Source organism: Heptranchias perlo, chromosome 10, assembly GCF_035084215.1.
Source record: "Heptranchias perlo isolate sHepPer1 chromosome 10, sHepPer1.hap1, whole genome shotgun sequence".
NCBI classification, from domain to species: Eukaryota; Metazoa; Chordata; class Chondrichthyes; order Hexanchiformes; family Hexanchidae; genus Heptranchias; species Heptranchias perlo.
This window is the reverse complement of record NC_090334.1, coordinates 11455453-11476343: the sequence shown is the minus strand read 5'-3', so window position 1 is coordinate 11476343 and position 20891 is coordinate 11455453. Positions and strand designations below refer to the sequence as shown.

The 20891-nt window shown below is 45.8% G+C and overlaps 1 protein-coding gene across 4 annotated transcripts in view; it reads left to right on the top strand.

Annotated features, from left to right (window-relative positions):
* The first annotated feature begins 3168 nt into the window (after positions 1-3168).
* The window catches only part of mapkbp1 (mitogen-activated protein kinase binding protein 1), a 352050-nt gene continuing 334327 nt past the window's right edge, over positions 3169-20891 (top strand). For all 4 annotated transcript variants that reach the window (XR_010964161.1, XR_010964160.1, XM_067991220.1 and 1 more), the window contains exon 1: positions 3169-3421. Coding sequence is in view for 2 of the 4 variants with exons in the window: in XM_067991220.1 (XP_067847321.1) it covers positions 3305-3421 (117 nt within the window). In the remaining 2 variants the exon portion in view is untranslated. The remainder of the gene's footprint in view (positions 3422-20891) is intronic.

Sequence of the window (20891 nt, the reverse complement as noted above, 5' to 3'; positions counted from 1 at the left end):
CTGTCAGCCTGCCTGGCGCACGGGAAGCCTCCGGAAGCTGTGATCGCAGATTGTGATGCTCTCAGTTGGCTCTGGGTTCCCCACGTGAATGTTTACCAATGCACTAGGTTCCCAGCTAAAATCATGCCCATTGTTTGAGGAGGTCTATAACCCCCTCACATGCTCCTACATGGAATGGCATCACTGTAGCAGCAAGAGCCTCCTCATCCCAGGGACTGGGCAGGTTCCATATGACCTGCCCTCACCTCTATGCCACTGCTACTTCGCACTGGCTATGCTCCACTCATGAGTCAGCAGCCCAGCTTTCACCTCTTTAACTAAATGAGCCATAGAATTTATATCAAAGTTCATTTGAATACTTTATTATTGTCACATTGGTGTGTGATGTAATCTGTGTGAGTCTCAGTATATACATATCATTTGAGTGGTAGTGATCTGTTCTAGATTAGTCTGGATGTGTATTTTTTTTATTTGTTCACGGGATGTGGGCGTCGCTGGCGAGGCCGACATTTATTGCCCATCCCTAATTGCCCTTGAGAAGGTGGTGGTGAGTCGCCTTCTTGAACCGCTGCAGTCCGTGTGGTGACGGTTCTCCCACAGTGCTGTTAGGAAGGGAGTTCCAGGATTTTGAACCAGCGACGATGAAGGAACGGCGATATATTTCCAAGTCAGGATGGTGTGTGACTTGGAGGGAAACGTGCAGGTGGTGTTGTTCCCATGTGCCTGCTGCCCTTGTCCTTCTGGGTGGTAGGGGTCATGGGTTTGGGAGGTGCTGTCGAAGAAGCCTTGGCGAGTTGCTGCAGTGCATCCTGTGGATGATACACACTGCAGCCACAGTGTGCCAGTGGTGAAGGGAGTGAATGTTTAGGGTGGTGGATGGGGTGCCAATCAAGCGGATTGCTTTGACCTGGATGGTGTCGAGCTTCTTGAGTGTTGTTGGAGCTGCACTCATCCAGGCAAGTGGAGAGTATTCCATCACACTCCTGACTTGTGCCTTGTAGATGGTGGAAAGGCTTTGGGGAGTCAGGAGGTGAGTCACTCGCCGCAGAATACCCAGCCTCTGACCTGCTCTTGTAGCCACAGTATTTATGTGGCTGGTCCAGTTAAGTTTCTGGTCAGTGGTGACCCCCCAGGATGTTGATGGTGGGGGATTCAGCGATGGTAACACCATTGAATGTCAAGGGGAGGTGGTTAGACTCTCTCTTGTTGGAGATGGTCATTGCCTGGCACTTGTCTGGCCTGAATGTTACTTGCCACTTATGAGCCCAAGCCTGAATGTTGTCCAGGTCTTGCTGCATGCGAGCTCGGACTGCTTCATTATCTGAGTATATGTGATGTACAATTGGCAGTGTGTGATGTGTATCAGACAGTGTAGATAGAATCATAGAATCGTTACAGCACAGAAGGAGGCCATTCGGCCCATCCCTTTGTAAAAGCAATCCAGTTAGTCCCATTCCCCCGCTCTTCCCCCATAGCCCTGTAATTTTTTTCCCTTCAAATATTTATCCAATTCCTTTTTGAAAGCCATGATTGAATCTGCTTCCACCACCCTTTCAGGCAGAGCATTCCAGATCATAACTACTCGCTGCGTAAAAAAGTTTTTCCTCATGTTGCCTTTGGTTCTTTTGTCAATCACCTTAAATCTGTGTCCTCTGGTTCTCGACCCTTCCGCCAATGGGAACAGTTTCTCTTTATTTACTTTATCTAAACCCTTCATGATTTTGAACACTTCTATCAAATCTCCTATCAACCTTCTCTGCTCTAAGAAGAACAACCCCAGCTTCTCCAGTCTATCCACATAACTGAAGTCCCTCATCACTGGAACCGTTCTAGTAAATCTCTTTTGCACCCTCTCTAAGGCCTCCGCATCTTTCCTAAAGTGCGGTGCCCAGAATTGGACACAATACTCCAGTTGTGGTCAAATCAGTGTTTTATAAAGGTTCAACATAACTTCCTTGCTTTTGTACTCTATGCCTCTATTTATAAAGCCCAGGATCCCGTATGCTTTTTTAACCACTTTCTCAATCTGTCCTGCCACCTTCAACGATTTGTGCACATATACCCCCAGATCTCTCTGTTCCTGCACCCCCTTTAGAGTTGTACCATTTAGTTTATATTGCCTCTCCTCGTTCTTCCTACCAAAATGTGTCACTTTGCACTTCTCTGTGTTAAATTTCATCTGCCACGTGTCTGCCCATTTCACCAGCCTGTCTATATCCTCTTGAAGTCTATCATTATCCTCCTCACTGTTCACTACACTTCTAAGTTTTGTGTCATCTGCAAATTTTGAAATTTTTCCCTGCACACCCAAGTCCAAGTCATTAACATATATCAAGAAAAGCAGTGGTCCCAGCACCGACCCCTGGGGAACACCACTGTACACCTCCCTCCAGTCCGAAAAACAACTGTTCACCACTACTCCCTGTTTCCTGTCACTTAGCCAATTCTGTATCCATGTTGCTACTGCCCCTTCTATTCTATGGGCTTCAATTTTGCTGTCAAGCCTATTATGTAGCACTTTATCGTTTGAAAGTCCACATACACCACATCAACTGCATTGCCCTCATCAACCTTCTCTGTTACCTCATCAAAAAACTCAATCCAGTTAGTTAAACATGATTTGCCTTTAACAAATCCGTGCTGGCTTTCCTTTATTAATTCACACTCGTCCAAGTGACTATTAATTCTGTCCCGGATTATCGTTTCCAAAAGCTTCCCCACCACCGAGGTTAAACTGACTGGCCTTTTGTTCTGGGTTTATCCTTACACCCTTTTTTGAACAAGGGTGTAACATTTGCAATTCTCCAGTCCTCTGGCTCCACCCTGTGATATGATGTGCATCAGTTTGGGTGTCTGTGGGTCCTGTGCAATGAACTGGCAGTATGTTCCCTGTGTGATATACAGTGAGACTGACACATGCTGCTTGTGACACAGTATCTTGTACGATGTGTAGTGTTTTACCCCTGACGGAGGGGGCGGTGTATCTGTGCGATTTCAGCCTGTGAGATTGGGTTGCAGCAGCTGATCGGGCCGGGCTGGTCTCTGTCCGATCGAGGGGAGGGGAGGAGGGGGGGGGGTGAGGTAGTGTGTATGTCAAAGCCCCTGACAGGGGGGCGGGGGGGGGGGGGAAGTCTGTGTGTCCCGGAGCTGGTGGAGGGTTGGAAATGCAAGCGAGCGGGACGGCGTGAGACTGCCCTGCAGTCGCCCGGTTCGAGTGAACGGGGCAGCGGCCGAGGAGATAGTGGGAAGTGGGGCGATCTGGAGCCGGAGCCGGTCCGGGAGGAAGGAAGGAGGCTGAGAAACCATGGCCGATCACGGAGCTCCTACCATCACCACCAGGATCAAAAAACTGCTCCGCTCCCCTTCACTCAAACTGCGAAGGAGCAAACACCACGGCGCCGGCAAGAATATCACTGACAAGGTGAGTGTCAAAGCGGTTAACCCACCATGAGATACATGCAATGCAACAAATAACTGGCATCTGTGCAATGCAACGAGCGCAGTGCAATATAAATATTCCATTAAATGCAATGCAATAATAAACGTGGGGAATGCATTAAAAGAGGATGCAAGGTGAGTCAGATGTGCAACACAATGCAAGAATAGAATAAACAGGCAGTCCCGGAGTATCACCCAGAGAGGTTGGGGGGTTTGGAGATATCAGAAGGGTTTCATTTACTGGAATAATTGAACGATTCGTTGCGTTAAGTGATTGGGTCGAAGGGGTAGGTGATAACATGTGACAGAGTGATACAGCTAACATGGTGCGGGTAGGAGCTAGGAGTATTACAGTGTGGGATGGTGGGCAATGTAACAAACCCAGAAATAGCGATCGCCCGATAGAGAGAGCAATTTGCGATAGAAAATCAGTGAGAGCTGAAATTTTATTTTGCTGATCCTGCAGATATCTCAGTGGAGCCCAGTGTTAGTCGAGGTGCACAGTGTTTGTACCTGTTTCAGTTATGGCTCCCTCTGGCTCTTGTCTCCAGATCGTCAGTCCTGCACTGTAGATGAGTGTTGCATTGTGGTTTCACTTGCATCTGGTATGTCACTGTTCATGGTTCACTCTGGCTGTGTCTGGAGTGTCTCTATTCATGATTCACTCTGGCTGTGTCTGGAATGTCACTATTCATGGTTCACTCTGGCTGTGTCTGGAATGTCACTATTCATGATTCACTCTGGCTGTGTCTGGAGTGTCACTATTCATGGTTCACTCTGGCTGTGTCTGGAATGTCACTATTCATGGTTCACTCTGGCTGTGTCTGGAGTGTCTCTATTCATGGTTCACTCTGGCTGTGTCTGGAATGTCACTATTCATGGTTCACTCTGGCTGTGTCTGGAATGTCACTATTCATGGTTCACTCTGGCTGTGTCTGGAGTGTCACTATTCCTGGTTCACTCTGGCTGTGTCTGGAGTGTCACTATTCATGATTCACTCTGGCTGTGTCTGGAATGTCACTATTCCTGGTTCACTCTGGCTGTGTCTGGAATGTCACTATTCATGATTCACTCTGGCTGTGTCTGGAATGTCACTATTCCTGGTTCACTCTGGCTGTGTCCCGAATGTCACTATTCATGATTCACTCTGGCTGTGTCTGGAATGTCACTATTCATGGTTCACTCTGGCTGTGTCTGGAATGTCACTATTCATGATTCACTCTGGCTGTGTCTGGAATGTCACTATTCATGGTTCACTCTGGCTGTGTCTGGAGTGTCACTATTCATGGTTCACTCTGGCTGTGTCTGGAGTGTCACTATTCATGATTCACTCTGGCTGTGTCTGGAGTGTCTCTATTCATGGTTCACTCTGGCTGTGTCTGGAATGTCACTATTCATGATTCACTCTGGCTGTGTCTGGAATGTCACTATTCATGGTTCACTCTGGCTGTGTCTGGAGTGTCTCTATTCATGGTTCACTCTGGCTGTGTCTGGAATGTCACTATTCATGGTTCACTCTGGCTGTGTCTGGAGTGTCACTATTCATGGTTCACTCTGGCTGTGTCTGGAGTGTCACTATTTATGGTTCACTCTGGCTGTGTCTGGAGTGTCACTATTCATGGTTCACTCTGGCTGTGTCTGGAATGTCACTATTCATGGTTCACTCTGGCTGTGTCTGGAGTGTCACTATTCCTGGTTCACTCTGGCTGTGTCTGGAGTGTCACTATTCATGATTCACTCTGGCTGTGTCTGGAATGTCACTATTCCTGGTTCACTCTGGCTGTGTCTGGAATGTCACTATTCATGATTCACTCTGGCTGTGTCTGGAATGTCACTATTCCTGGTTCACTCTGGCTGTGTCCCGAATGTCACTATTCATGATTCACTCTGGCTGTGTCTGGAATGTCACTATTCATGGTTCACTCTGGCTGTGTCTGGAATGTCACTATTCATGATTCACTCTGGCTGTGTCTGGAATGTCACTATTCATGGTTCACTCTGGCTGTGTCTGGAGTGTCACTATTCATGGTTCACTCTGGCTGTGTCTGGAGTGTCACTATTCATGATTCACTCTGGCTGTGTCTGGAGTGTCTCTATTCATGGTTCACTCTGGCTGTGTCTGGAATGTCACTATTCATGATTCACTCTGGCTGTGTCTGGAATGTCACTATTCATGGTTCACTCTGGCTGTGTCTGGAATGTCACTATTCATGGTTCACTCTGGCTGTGTCCCGAATGTCACTATTCATGATTCACTCTGGCTGTGTCTGGAATGTCACTATTCCTGGTTCACTCTGGCTGTGTCCGGAATGTCACTATTCATGATTCACTCTGGCTGTGTCTGGAATGTCACTATTCCTGGTTTACTCTGGCTGTGTCTGGAGTGTCACTATTCATGATTCACTCTGGCTGTGTCTGGAGTGTCACTATTCCTGGTTCACTCTGGCTGTGTCTGGAGTGTCACTATTCATGGTTTACTCTGGCTGTGTCCGGAATGTCACTATTCATGATTCACTCTGGCTGTGTCTGGAGTGTCACTATTCCTGGTTCACTCTGGCTGTGTCTGGAATGTCACTATTCATGGTTCACTCTGGCTGTGTCTGGAGTGTCACTATTCATGATTCACTCTGGCTGTGTCTGGAATGTCACTATTCATGGTTCACTCTGGCTGTGTCTGGAATGTCACTATTCATGGTTCACTCTGGCTGTGTCTGGAATGTCACTATTCATGATTCACTCTGGCTGTGTCTGGAATGTCACTATTCATGGTTCACTCTGGCTGTGTCTGGAATGTCACTATTCATGGTTCACTCTGGCTGTGTCTGGAATGTCACTATTCATGGTTCACTCTGGCTGTGTCTGGAATGTCACTATTCATGGTTCACTCTGGCTGTGTCTGGAATGTCACTATTCATGATTCACTCTGGCTGTGTCTGGAATGTCACTATTCATGGTTCACTCTGGCTGTGTCTGGAATGTCACTATTCATGGTTCACTCTGGCTGTGTCTGGAGTGTCACTATTCATGGTTCACTCTGGCTGTGTCTGGAATGTCACTATTCATGGTTCACTCTGGCTGTGTCTGGAATGTCACTATTCATGATTCACTCTGGCTGTGTCTGGAGTGTCACTATTCATGGTTCACTCTGGCTGTGTCCCGAGTGTCACTATTCATGATTCACTCTGGCTGTGTCTGGAATGTCACTATTTATGGTTCACTCTGGCTGTGTCTGGAGTGTCACTATTCATGATTCACTCTGGCTGTGTCTGGAGTGTCACTATTCCTGGTTTACTCTGGCTGTGTCTGGAGTGTCACTATTCCTGGTTTACTCTGGCTGTGTCTGGAGTGTCACTATTCATGATTCACTCTGGCTGTGTCTGGAATGTCACTATTCATGGTTCACTCTGGCTGTGTCTGGAGTGTCACTATTCATGGTTTACTCTGGCTGTGTCTGGAGTGTCACTATTCATGGTTCACTCTGGCTGTGTCTGGAGTGTCACTATTCATGGTTTACTCTGGCTGTGTCTGGAGTGTCACTATTCATGGTTCACTCTGGCTGTGTCTGGAATGTCACTATTCATGGTTCACTCTGGCTGTGTCTGGAGTGTCACTATTCATGGTTCACTCTGGCTGTGTCTGGAGTGTCACTATTCATGGTTCACTCTGGCTGTGTCTGGAGTGTCACTATTCATGGTTCACTCTGGCTGTGTCTGGAGTGTCACTATTCATGGTTTACTCTGGCTGTGTCCGGAATGTCACTATTTATGGTTCACTCTGGCTGTGTCTGGAGTGTCACTATTCATGATTCACTCTGGCTGTGTCTGGAATGTCACTATTCATGGTTCACTCTGGCTGTGTCTGGAATGTCACTATTCCTGGTTTACTCTGGCTGTGTCCGGAATGTCACTATTTATGGTTCACTCTGGCTGTGCCTGTTGGTAATTGAAGATTGGATCAGACCTGAGATCCATGTTCCAGCTGCCAGTTCAAAGTGCACTAAACCCACCCATGATGTAAATTTTTCGGACGGATTTGGTTGGTTACAGCTGCTCCCACCACTCTGTACTACCCGCATGGATTTTACAGGTATTGCAGATTACAGCACTGGGTCTCGTCATAGACAATAGGGGATAGACCTGGCGATAGGTGTATTCAGAACTATATGGAGAGAGCTGATGGAGGGAGTGGAGTGTCGAGTTGAAGAGGAAGGGAGAGTAGGAGACCGGTACTCTTGCATCTGAAGTGTCTCCAGTGGAGGTCACTCTGGTTCACTGATATCTCCAATCAGTCGAACAGACTGGGATGTCACATAGTGTGCAACTGTGAAGATCTTCATTCCCATTTATACTCGTGCTGAGCCAACTGAGGTCAACTGCTTACTCCCACTCCCATTCAGTGCAAGATCTCTGGACACAAGGGAAACATAGCTGCGATGGAAAATGAAAAATGGCACTCTCTGCATCATTTAATATCTACATGGCTGCACTTAAGTGAATGTAACTACATTTAGTGAATAAAAATCTTCCTTTCCTCCACTTCCGCCCCCCCCCACCTCCACAAGTCACATATTAACTGAGTAACTCGAACTATTCTGCGAGTATTTATTTCCCTAGATGTTTCATTGTGCCAGGTTTGCACTCACCTTCTGACTAAAACACATCTGTGATCTCAACGTTGTCCAAAAGCGAACTTAAGCACTCGCGTTTTTAAAAATACGATTAAGTCCGCAGGAAACCAAGTCTCAGACGACTCCTATTGATGCTTCCTTTCAAGGTCCTGAGGAGGAAATTAAAATCGTGTGGTAAGCAGGATATTGCCATGAGCAGGGGAGTAATGCTACCCCAATTGTTTTTTGACCATTCTTGGCCCAGAACGCTGGTGACTTCAGTGCAAGTGCCAGCTTGGGGATGGTGTTACCTCATCAGGTAAAAGAAGATGGCATTGAGGACAAGAGTGCTATTTTCTAGGCAATGTGAAGACCTTATTTTTTTCCCCCCTTTTTCTTCAATTCATGAATAATAACGTCTTTAACGTAGAAAAAACCCCAATGCGCTTCAGAGGCATAATAAAAAAAACGCCAAGCCAAAGTAGGAGCTATCAAAAAGCACGACAAAAGCTTGGTCAAAGAGGTGGGTTTTAAGAAGGGTTTTGAAACAGGAGAGGGAAGCAGAGGGGTTTAAGGAGGGAATTCCTCCAGTTAGGGGAATGCAGAGTTTGGGGGATGGGGGGGGGGGGGCTATAGGGCTGGAGGAGATTACAGATGGGAGGGGGGAATAAGTCCATGGGGGGATTTAGACACAAGGTTGTGAATTTTAAATTTGAGGAGTTGGGTGACTGGGAGCCAGAGTAAGTTAGTGAGGACAGGGGTGCTCAGTGAGTGGGACTTGGTGCAGGATGGGGTAAGAGCAGCTGGGCTTTGGATGAGCTGAAGTATATGGAGTGTGAGGATGGGAGGCCGGCCAGAGGAACATTGGAACAGTCGAGTCCAGAGGTGCCAGAAGCATGGATGAGGGTTTCAGCGGCAGATTGGATGAGATGGGGGCTGAGACGGACAATGTTACGAGGTTGCGGGTCTTGGTGACGGAGAGGATATGGGGTCGGAAGCTCAGCTCAGTGTCGAATAGGATGCTAAAGTGTTGACTAGTCTGAGGCAATGGTCCGGGAGGGGGATGGAATTTGTGGCAAGGGTACGAAGTTTGTTGGGGGGGGGACGGGGGTGATGAAGACAATGACTTTGATCAACCCAGTGTTTAACCAGCGGGAATTGCAACTCATTCTGGATATCGGACAAGGAGTCTGACAACACTGAAATAGTGAAGGGGTCGGGAGAAATGGTGAGGTAGGGCTGGTGTCATCGGGTGCATGTGGAAGCTGACCCCATGTCTGCAGATGACGTTGCTATGGGAGCAGCATGTAGTTGAAGAAGAGCAGGGAACGTAGGATGGATTCTTGGGGGCTTGTAAAGTGTCGGGTGGGGAGGGAGACCTCTGCTGGAGATACTGTGACTGTGTTTGGAATGGAACCAAACTAGGGCAATCCCAGCAAGATGGACAGCAGAGAGGAGGCGCTGAAGGAAGATATTGCTTAGACAGCAAGTATCAGCAGCTTATTTGATCATGGAGAGGCATTATAGGTGAGGCTGGTCCCGTCCTCATGAAATCCACTCAGCACTTTCCAGAAGGGGTCAATTGACAGTGATCAAGAACGGCTAATTTTTCCCCTCCCTTCCTGAGTCAGAAGTTCCGGAAGCCAATTGCATCATAACTGCTAGCCCCCTGCTGACAGCACAGGCCAACTTGGCTCTTGCCTCTGAGTCAAAAGTTGTAGGTTCAAGCCCCACTCTCAGACTTCTACACCATCAAAGCTGATACTTAGGTGTAACCCAGATGGAACTGCCGTCTTTCCAGTGCAATGTCAAACCAAGGTCCTGCCTGTCTGTTTTGGTGGTTCACGTTAATATTAAGGACCCCGTGGCACTATTTAAAGAAACGCAGGGAGATCTCCCGGTATTCTGACCAATATTCCTTCTTTAAAGCAACACCACCAAAAACAGATTAACTGATCATTCATCTCACTGCTGTTTGTGAGATCTTACTGTGCACAGAGTGGCTGCCACATTTCCCTAAGTAACAAGAGTCACTAAATAACTAATTTTGTGTGAAATTTTGGTGAGATGTGAAAGTGCTACAGAAATGAGAGAATTTTTTTTTGGTCTTTATGGGTTAGTATTGCATGGGATGATACCTTTAGTAATTAAGCCAGTGGGGAAGTTAACAGGACACTGTTTGATGTCCAAGCAGCTTTTAGACTGTGAGGAAGATGGAGCTATTAAAAACTGGGATTGAATTATTGCATTTCATCCTGTGCTTTCTGGCTGGGGATACTCTTACCTTTGTGCTTCATCTCATTGACATTGCAGGATGGTGCAAGACTCTTGAGAGCAATTTTAACCCTGCCTACCCAGAGAGTAGGCAGTTAAAATGCCCCGAGTTATGAACCCTCCCCTGGAACTGCCCGGATCCCAGTGTCCGGGATTTTAACCCATTCTCCTGAGCAGGCCGCAAGTACACCCGCCCAAAGCAGGCCCTGTCTGCAATTTTAACTCCGGCCTGATAGGGGGAGCTGCTGCCAGCTATCCTGCCGTGCCAACCCAGGACTGAAGACAATCAGAAGAGGCCAGCAAAGGTGACGTGTTTTTCTTTGCTTTGTGGGGCCCGGAGGAGCAGGAGTGCACGCTCATTTCCCACAAGGAAAACTTGGGCCTCCCCAGCCCCGGACTCCCCCTCCTTCCCTTCCTGAACACGACACCTACTTTATTTCGGCATGTGGCCTCCGTGTTGCACGATTTCTCGCCATCTCTTGCCCGGACTGGCCGGGAAATCGACTGGCCGCGCGCCCAGTGAGGCCCAGAAGTTAAAATAGGCTGGGCCTGATTTCTGCAGCAGTGGGTGTGTTTCTAACTCACCTCATCACCCACCTGCCCGAAGAATATCGGGCCTTCTGTTATTTCCCCAGGTCAAGGGGAATCATGATATCATTAGGTTTAGAATAGTTATGGAAAAGGACAAGGAACAATCAAGCGTAAAAATACTTAACTGGAGGAGGGCAAATTTCAGTGAGTTAAAAAGGGATCTTGCCCTGGTGAATTGGAATCAAAAATTGATAGGCAAAACAGTAATTAAACAATGGGAGGCCTTCAAGGAGGAGATGGTACACGAAACACAGAAAGTTAACATGCAGGTACAGCAGGCAATTAGAAAAGTAAATGTTATGTTGGCTTTTATTGCAAGGGGGTTGGAGTACAAGATTAAGGAAGTCTTGTTGCAATTGGCTTTAGTGAGACCACACCTGGAGTACTGCGTACAGTTTTGGTCTCCTTACCTAAGGAAGGATATACTTACCTTAGAGGCGGTGCAACAAAGGTTCATTAGATTAATTCCTGGGATGAGAGGGTTGTCCTATGAGGAGCGATTGAGTAGAATGGGCCTGGAGTTTAGAAGAATGCGAGGAGATCTCATTGAAACATATAAGATTCTGAGAGGGCTTGACAGGATACATGCTGAGAGGGTGTTTCCCCTGGCTGGACAGTCTAGAACTAGGGGCATAATCTCAGGATAAGAGGTCGGCCATTTAGGAGCGAGATGAGGAGAAATTTCTTCACTCAGTGTGTGGTGAATCTTTGGAATTCTCTACCCCAGAGGACTGTGGATGCTCAGTCATTGAATATATTTAAGGCTGAGATCGATAGATTTTTGGACTCCAAGGGAATCAAGGGATATGGGGATTGGACAGGAAAGTGGAGTTGAGGTCGAAGATCAGCCATGATCTGATTGAATGGCGGAGCAGGCTCGAGGGACCCTATGGCCTATTCCTGCTCCTATTTCTTATGTGCTTATGTACAGAGAACATGAGGGGGAAAGGAAGGGCATCCAAAGCTAGAGCTCCCTGGATGACTAAAGATATAGAGATTAAAATGAAACAGGAAAATGAGGCTTATGACAATTGTAAGGTTCATAATACAGTAGAGAACCAGGCTGAATACAGAAAGTACAGAGGAGGTCTAAAAAAAGAGAATAAGAGGGACAAAGAGAGAGTATGAGAATAGATTAGCGGCTAATATAAAAGAGAACCCAGAAGTCTTTTATAAATATATAAATAATAAAAAGGTAGTCAAAGGAAGGGTGGGACTGATTAGGGACAAAAAAAATCTTCTTGTGGAGGCAGAAGGCGTGGCTGAGGTAATAAATAAATATTTCACTTCGGTCTTCACTAGAGAAGAGGATGTTGCCAATATCACAGTAAAGGAGGAGGTGGTAGAGAAATTGGATGGGATAAAAATAGATAAAGAGGAGGTACTTAAAAAGTTGGCAGCGTTTAAAGTAGAAAAGTCACCCGGTGAGATGCATCCTAGGTTGGTGAGGGAAGTAAGGGTAGAAATTGCCACAATCTTCCAATCCTCCTTTGATATGGGGACGGTGCTGGAGGACTGCAAATGTTACACCCCTGTTCAAAAAAGGGCAGAGGGATAAACCCGGCAATTACAGGCCAGTCAGCCTAACGTCGGTGGTGGGGAAACTTTTAGAGACAAAAACCCGGGACAAATTTACTTGGCACTTGGAAAAGTATGGGCTAATAAATGAAAGCCAGCGCGGGTTTGTTAAAGGAAAATCGTGGTTAGAACCATAAAAAAGATACAGCACAGAAGGGGGCCATTCGGCCCATTGTGTCCGCCCCGGCTCGAAGAACAACCAGGTGCCCATTCTAATCCCAGCTTCCAGCACCCGGTCCGTAGCCCTGCAGCTTACAGCACTTTAGGTGCAGGTCCAGGTACTTTTTAAAAGAGTTGAGGGTCCTTGCCTCTAGTACCAATTCGGGCAGCGAATTCCATACACCCACCACCCTCTGGGTAAAAAAGTTTTTCCTCATGTCCCCTCTAATCCTTCTGCCAATCAGCTTAAATCTATGTGCTCTAGTTCTTGAACTCTCCGCTAGGGGAAACAGGTACTTCCTGTCTACTCTATCTAGGCCCCTCGTAATTTTGTACACCTCAATCAAGACTCCCCTCAGCCTCCTCTGCTCCAAGGAAAATAACCCCAGCCTATCCAATCTTTCCTCGTAGCTGCAATTTTCAAGCCCTGGCAACATTCTTGGAAAGCTTCTCTGCACTCTTTCCAGGGCAATTACATCCTTCCTGTAATGTGGTGACCAGAACTGCGCACAATACTCCAGCTGTGGCCTTACCGGCGTTTTATACAGTTCCATCATTAAATCCCTGCTTTTGTATTCTATACCTCGGCTAATAACAGAAAGCATTCCGTATGCCTTCTTCACAACCTTATCTACCTGTACTGCCACCTTGAGGGACCTGTGCACATGCACTCCAAGGTCTCTCACTTCCTCTACCCCTCTCAATATATTCCCGTTTACTGCGTATTCCCTTTTACTGTTTGCCCTCCCTAAGTGCATTACCTCACACTTCTCCGGGTTGAACTCCATTTGCCACTTTTCAGCCCGCTCCACCAACCCATTGATATCTTCTTGGAGTCTACAGCTATCCTCTTCACTATCAACTACACGGCCAATTTTTGTGTCGTCTGCAAATTTGCCAATCATGCCCCCTACATTCAAGTCCAAATCATTAATATATACCACAAACAGCATCTCTGCTCTCTGAGCTCTCTGATGATGTAACAGAGAGGTGCGGTTGATGAGGGAGGTGCGGTTGATGTGTTGTATGTGGACTTTCAAAAGGCATTTGATAAAGTACCACATAATAGGCTTGTTAGCAAAATCAAAGCTGGGATTAGGTGGCAGCATGGATACAAAATTGGCTAAGGGACAGAAAGCAGTGAGTAGTGGTGAATGATTGTTTTTCAGACTGGAGGGAAGTATACAGTGGTGTTCCCCAGGGGTCTGTATTAGGACCACTGCTCTTTTTGATATATATTAATGACCTGGACTTGGGTATAGAGGGTGTAATTTCAAAGTTTGCAGATGACACGAAACTCGGAAATGTAGTAAACAATGTGGAGGATAGTAACAGACTTCAGGAGGACGTAGACAGACTGGTGAAATGGGTAGACACATGGCGGATGAAATTTAACACAGAGAAGTGTTAAGTGATGCATTTTGGTAGGAAGAATGAGGAGAGGCAATATAAACTAAATGGTACAATTTTAACGGGGATATAGAAACAAAGAGACCTGGGGGTGCACATACACAAATCTTTGAAGGTGGCAGGACAAGTTGAGAAGGCTGTTAAAAAAGTATGTGGGATCCTGGGCTTTATTAATAGAGGCGTAGAGTATAAAATCAAGGAAGTTATGGTAAACCTTTATAAAATACTGGTTAGCCGTCCCTTGCCCAACTTGTTTTCTTTTTGCCTTCTCCCCCCACCCCCCCCCCCAACCTATGTGCAAGAGAGAGGTTTATTTTCTGTAACTTTTTGAAAAGTCTTGTTATCTATGGAGGTTTTGATGAGACTCCCAATGCCATACTGAGATTACCGGCAGACAACTTGATACTGGGCCTCTGCCATTGCTGTGAGGAATTTTCCCTTATTGGGTTTTATTTCTCTGTTTGTTTTGCCTCTCCCACGAGTTTACATGGCTGTGGGGAGGGAGGGAGGGAGCGTTTAGACATGATGCTCTGGCCAGCACGGAGTGGGGCAGGCTCGATGAACAAGCTGGTCTTCTGTATGTTTCTGATTTTCTTTCCTTTCCATTTGTTTTTCTGCGTGTTCAAGAACTCAGAGTGCAGGGAATCTGAGATCTGAAGCTAGGGTTGCCAACTCTGCTTGGACGTATTCCTGGAGGTTTCATCACATGACCTCCCATCACCAACCGCCCCGCCCAGTCAAACAGTCTTTTAATCCCATCACCAATATTTTTATAACTAATAAACAAAGAAAATGGTTATTCTCCTGGGTTGCTCGCCACAGTGTCCAGGAGATTAATCTTTAATCCTGGAGGGTTGGCAACCCTACCTGAACCACAAATCCAACGTGAAACCCAGTATGTTAGTGCTCCAGCTTTGAACTGCCAAATGTTTAATATTTGCTGGAGGAAGAGATTAGCTGTTTTAGGATAATGGGCCGGAACGTGCTGAAAAAAATACACTGTTATTAATGCACAAATCAGCCAGCACATTCAGGGGATTAAGAGATGCACCATGACTTGCAAATCTCCAGAATTTGCTGGTCACACGAACAGCATCTCACCATTATGTTTAAGAACTTGCTGGATTTGCACATTAATTGCCCATTAAACTCGCCACGGAAAGTTAAGTCTAGTAATTCATTACGTAAGTAACCTTTTAACGACGTGATAATTGTTTTTGACTGCCAATCAACCTCTTCCTCAGTACTGCACTGGAGTGTCAGCCCAGATTATGTACTCATGTCTCATAAACTTTCTAACTCAGAGGCAAGAGTGCGACCGACTGAGCCACAGCTGGCGCTTGCAAATGGTGATGTAAAAGCCAATAATGGGGGAGCTGATAAAGGGGGTAGAAGTTATGCTAGAGCTATACCAAGCCCTGGTCAGACCATACCTGGGGTACTGTGTTCAGTTCTGGGCACCGCACCTTAGGGAGGAGTTTTGGCCTTGGAGGGAATGCAGCGTAGATTTACTAGAATGATACCTGGACTCCTAGGGTTAAATTACGAGGAGAGATTACACAAACTAGGGTTGTATTCTCTGGAATTTAGAAGATTAAGGGGTGATTTGATCGAAGTTTTCCAAATATTATGGGGAACTGATAGGGTAGATAGAGAGAAACTATTTCCGTGGTTGGGGAGTCTAAGATGAGGGGACATTGCCTAAAAATTAGAGCCAGGACTTTCAGGAGTGAAGATAGGAAACACTTCTACACGCAAAGGGTGGTAGAACTTTGGAACTCTCTTCCGCAAACAGCAGTTGATGCCAGCTCAATTGTTAATTTAAATCTGAGATTGATAGATTTTTGTTAACCAAAGGTATTAAGGGATATGGGGCTAAGTCAGGCATATGGAGTTAGGTCACAGATCACCCATGATCTCACTGAATGGCGGAACATAAGAACATAAGAAATAGGAGCAGGAGTAGGCCATTCGGCCCCTCGAGCCTACTCCGTCATTCAATCAGATCATGGCTGATCTTCAACCTCAACTCCACTTTCCCGCCTGATCCCCATATCCCTTGATTCCCCTAGAGTCCAAAAATACATCCATCTCAGCCTTGAATATACTCAACGACTCAGCATCCACAGTCCTCTGGGGTAGAGAATTCCAAAGATTCACAACCCTCTGAATGAAGAAATTCCTCCTCATCTCAGTCTTAAATGGCCAACCCATTATCCTGCAACTATGCCCTTTAGTTCTAGACTCTCGAGCCTGGGGAAACAGCCTCTCAGCTTCTACCCTGTCAAGCCCCCTCAGAATCTTGTATGTTTCAATGAGATCACCTCTCATTCTTCTAAACTCCAGAGAGTATAAGCCCATTCTACTCAACCTCTCCTCATAGGACAACCCTCTCATCCCAGGAATTAATCCAGTGAAATTTCATTGCACCGCCTATAAGGCAAGTATATCCTTCCTTAGATAAGGAGACCAAAGCTGTACGCAGTACTCCAGGTGAGATCTCACTAAAGCCTTGTACAATTGTAGGAAGACTTCCTTACTCTTGTACTCCAACCCCCTTGTAATAAAGGCCAACACACCATTTGCTTTCCTAATTGCTTGCTGTACCTGCATGCTAACTTTTTGTGTCTCTTGTACCAGGACACCCAAGTCTCTCTGGACAGCAACATTTAATAGTTTCTCACCATTTAAATAATATTCTGTTTTTCTATTCTTCCTACCAAAGTGAATAACCTCACATTTCCCCACATTATACTCCATCTGCCATCTTCTTGCCCACTCATTTAATCTGTCCATATCCCTTTACAGACTCTTTGTGTCCTCCTCACAGCTTACTTTCCCACCTAGCTTTGTATCGTCAGCAAACTTGGATACATTACACTCGGTCCCTTCATCCAAGTCATTAATATAGATTGTAAATAGCTGAGGCCCAAGCACCAATCCTTGCGGTACTCCACTAATTACAGCCTGCCAACCTGAAAATGACCTGTTATTCCTACTTTCTGTTTTCTGTCCGTTAACCAATCCTCAAACCATGTGAAAAAATTACCCCCAACCCCATGAGCCCTCATCTTGTGTAACAACTTCTTGGGTGGCACCTTATCGAATGCCTTTTGAAAATCCAAATATACTACATCCACTGGTTCCCCTTTAACTGCCCTGCTAGTTACATCCTCAAAAAACTCCAATCAATTTGTCAAACACGATTTCACTTTCATAAAACCATGTTGACTCTGCCTAATCATATTATGATGTTCTAAGTGCCCTGTTACCACTTCCTTAATAATGGATTCCAGCATTTTTTTGACGACTGAAGTCAAGCTAACGGCCCTGTAGTTCCTTGTTTTCTCTCTCCCTCCTTTCTTGAATAGCATGGAACAGGCTCGAGGGCCTAATCCTGTTCCTATGTTCCTAAAATGAAAGCAAATTGAGTCTTTATGGTAGGGCACCTATTGTGCCTTACCTGTCTCTAATAAGGTTGCCAACTCCGGTTGGATGTTTTTCCTGGTGGTTTCATAGAATCATAAAATGGTTACAGCACAGAAGGAGGCCATTCGGTCCATCGAGCCCGTGCCGACTCTTTGTAAGAGCAATCCAGTTAGCCCCATTCCCCCACACTTTCCTTGTAGCCCTGTAAATTTTTTCCCTTCAAATATTTATCCAATTCCTTTTTGAAAGCCATGATTGAATCTGCTTCCACCACCCTTTCAGGCAGTGCATTCCAGAATATAACTACTCGCTGCATAAAAAAGTTTTTTCTCATGTCACCTTTGGTTCTTTTGCCAATCATCTTAAATCTATGTCCTCTGGTTCTCAACCCTTCTGCCAATAGGAACAGTTTCCCTTTATTTACTTTATCTAAACCCTTCATGATTTTGAACACTTCTATCAAATCTCCTCTTAATCTTCTCTGCTTTAAGGAGAAAAACCCCAGCTTCTCCAGACTATGCACGTAACTGAAGTCCCTCATCCCTATTCTAGTAAATCTTTTCTGCATCCTCTCTAAGGCCTTCACATCCTTCCTAAAGTGCAGTGCCCAGAATTGAACACAATAATCAGCTGAGACCTAACCAGTGTTCTAAAAAGGTATAGTATAACCTCCTTGCTCTTGTACTTTATGTCTCTATTTATAAAGCTCAGGATCCCATATGCTTTTTTAACAGCCTTCTCAACCTGTCCTGCCACCTTCAACGACTTGTGTACATATACCCCCAGGTCTCTCTGTTCCTGCACCCCCTTTAGAATTGTACCGTTTAGTTTATATTGCTTCTCCTCATTCTTCCTGCCAAAATGTGTCAGTTGGCTCTTTTCTGTATTAAATTTCATCTGCCATGTGTCCGCTCATTCCACCAGCCTGTCTATATCCTGTTGAAGTCTATCACTATCCTCCTCACTGTTCACTACACTTCCAAGTTTTGTGCCTTCTGCAGATTTTGAAATTGTGCCCTGTACATCCAAGTCCAAGTCATCAATATATATCAAAAAAAGCTGTGGTCCCAGCACCGACCCCTGGGGAACACCACTGTACACCTCCCTCCAGTCCGAAAAACAACCATTCACCACTACTCTCTGCTTCCTGTCACTTAGCCAATTTTGTATCCATGCTGCCACTGCCTCTTTTATTCCATGTGCTTCAATTTTGCTGACAAGCCTATTATGTGGCACTTTATCAAATGCCTTTTGAAAGTCCATTTATGTAAGAATATAAGAACATAAGAACAAGAAATAGGAGCAGGAGTAGGCCATACGGCCCCTCAAGGCTGCTCCACTATTCAGTCAGATCATGGCTGATCTTCGACCTCAACTCCTCTTTCCTGCCCGATCTCCATATCCCATGATTCCCCTAGAGTCCAAAAATCTATCGATCTCAGCCTTGAATATATTCAATGACTCAGCATCCACAGCCCTCTGGGGTAGAGAATTCCAAAGATTCACAACCCTCTGAGTGAAGAAATTCCTCCTTATCTCAGTATTGAATGGCCGACCCCTTATCCTGCAATTATGCCCTCTAGTTCTAGACTCTCTAGCCAGGGGAAACAGTCTCTCAGCATCTACGCTGTCAAGCTCCCTAATAATCTTACATATTTCAATGGGATCACCTCTCATTCTTCTAAACTCCAGAGAGAATAGGCCCATTCTACTCAACCTCTCTTCATAGGACAACCCTCTCATCCCAGGAATTAATCTAGTGAACCTTCATTGCACCGCCTCTAAGGCAAGTATATCCTTCCTTAGATAAGGAGACCAAAACTGTACACAGTACTCCAGGTGTGGTCTCACTAAAGCCATGTACAACTGTAGTACACTTGTACTCCAACCCCCTTGCAATAAAGGCCAAAAACACAACATCAACTGCATTGCCCTCATCAACCCTCTCTGTTACCTCATCAAAAAACTCAATCAAGTTAGTTAAACACGATTTGCCTTTAACAAATCCGTTCTGGCTTTCCTTTATTAATCCATACTTGTCCAAGTGAATTAATTTTGCCCCAGATTATTGCTTCTAAAAGCTTCCCCACCACTGAGGTTAAACTGACTGGCCTGTACTTGCCAGTTTTATCCTTATGCTGCATGTGGGCACGGACTGCTTCATTATCTGAGGGGTTGCGAATGGAACTGAACACTGTGCAATCATCAGCAAACATCCCCATTTCTGACCTTATTCCCTTATTCCCCTCTCTTACTCTCGTGCTGTCTGTCTCCCAATCCTTTGTGCACCATGTTTCTCCTCTCCAATGCTACATCCTGGTGTCTATCCTTCTACCTAATTAGTTTAAACCCTCCCCATTACATGACCTTCCATCTCCACCCCCCCCGCCCAGTCAAACAACCTTTTTTTCCCCCACCTCTAATATTTTTATTACTAATGAACAAAAGACTTCAAATAAAATGGATGAGAATTTTTTTTAAATGCCCCTTTGATTTTTCTCACTGATTGCTCGCAGCAGTATCCTGGAGAACAATCTTCAATTCCTGGAGAGTCCAGGATAATCCTGGAGGGTTGGCAGCCCTCGTCTCTAATGGAGCCACCCTGAATGGAGCCGGAGCACAGGGATTGGTATTGGAAACTGGTGACTCCAGGTGCACTCCTCATTCCCGCCTGTCGATGTTGGGCGCATTCCAATTTGTCCTGAACAACCTTTTTGTTGTTCAGCAAATTGCTGCAAGTTATATTGTGCGCAGATAATTAACCAGTTAAAGGTGCTACATAAATGCAAGTTGTTGTTGTCACTTGTCAAGTTGGGAGATTTTGCTGCTGGGGAAATGACGCACTTTTTCTCTATTTTGATTTTGTCGGAACAATTTGGTATTCACCGCTGCCGTCAGGTGGTTTTTGTGGGGCGGGGGGGGGGTAGGCGGGGGATGGTAACTCATGCTGGGGGCCTAAACCATGCCAGGTGTCCTGAGATATTACCAGTGATTCCTCCCTCCCCACCACTGAACCTAGCAGCAGCGACAAAAGCGAGAAATGTGCTGGATTTTTTTACTCCAGAGGCCCCCTTTTTTATTTAATCTCTTGATGTGTAGGTAGGAAATGCTTCAGCACTCTCCTGGTTTAGTTGTGAAATAGTTCCTGAGTAACTGCTCGGGAACTCCCTCCAGGCAGTTTAATTTGGAGGAGAGTGTCTTGCTGAATAGACAGTGGGTTATTACGTTGAACAAGAGCTGTGGCGTTCATGGCTGTAGGGCGTTTACTGCCAATTAACTCTTGCTGATACTGGGCTTTCTGGTGTATGAATAGTCGGTACACAGTTGTTGTAAACATCATGGATCAAGGTCTATAAAGATTGAACCTGGCGTCAGTACTACAAACCACAGGCTAAGTACAGGACCT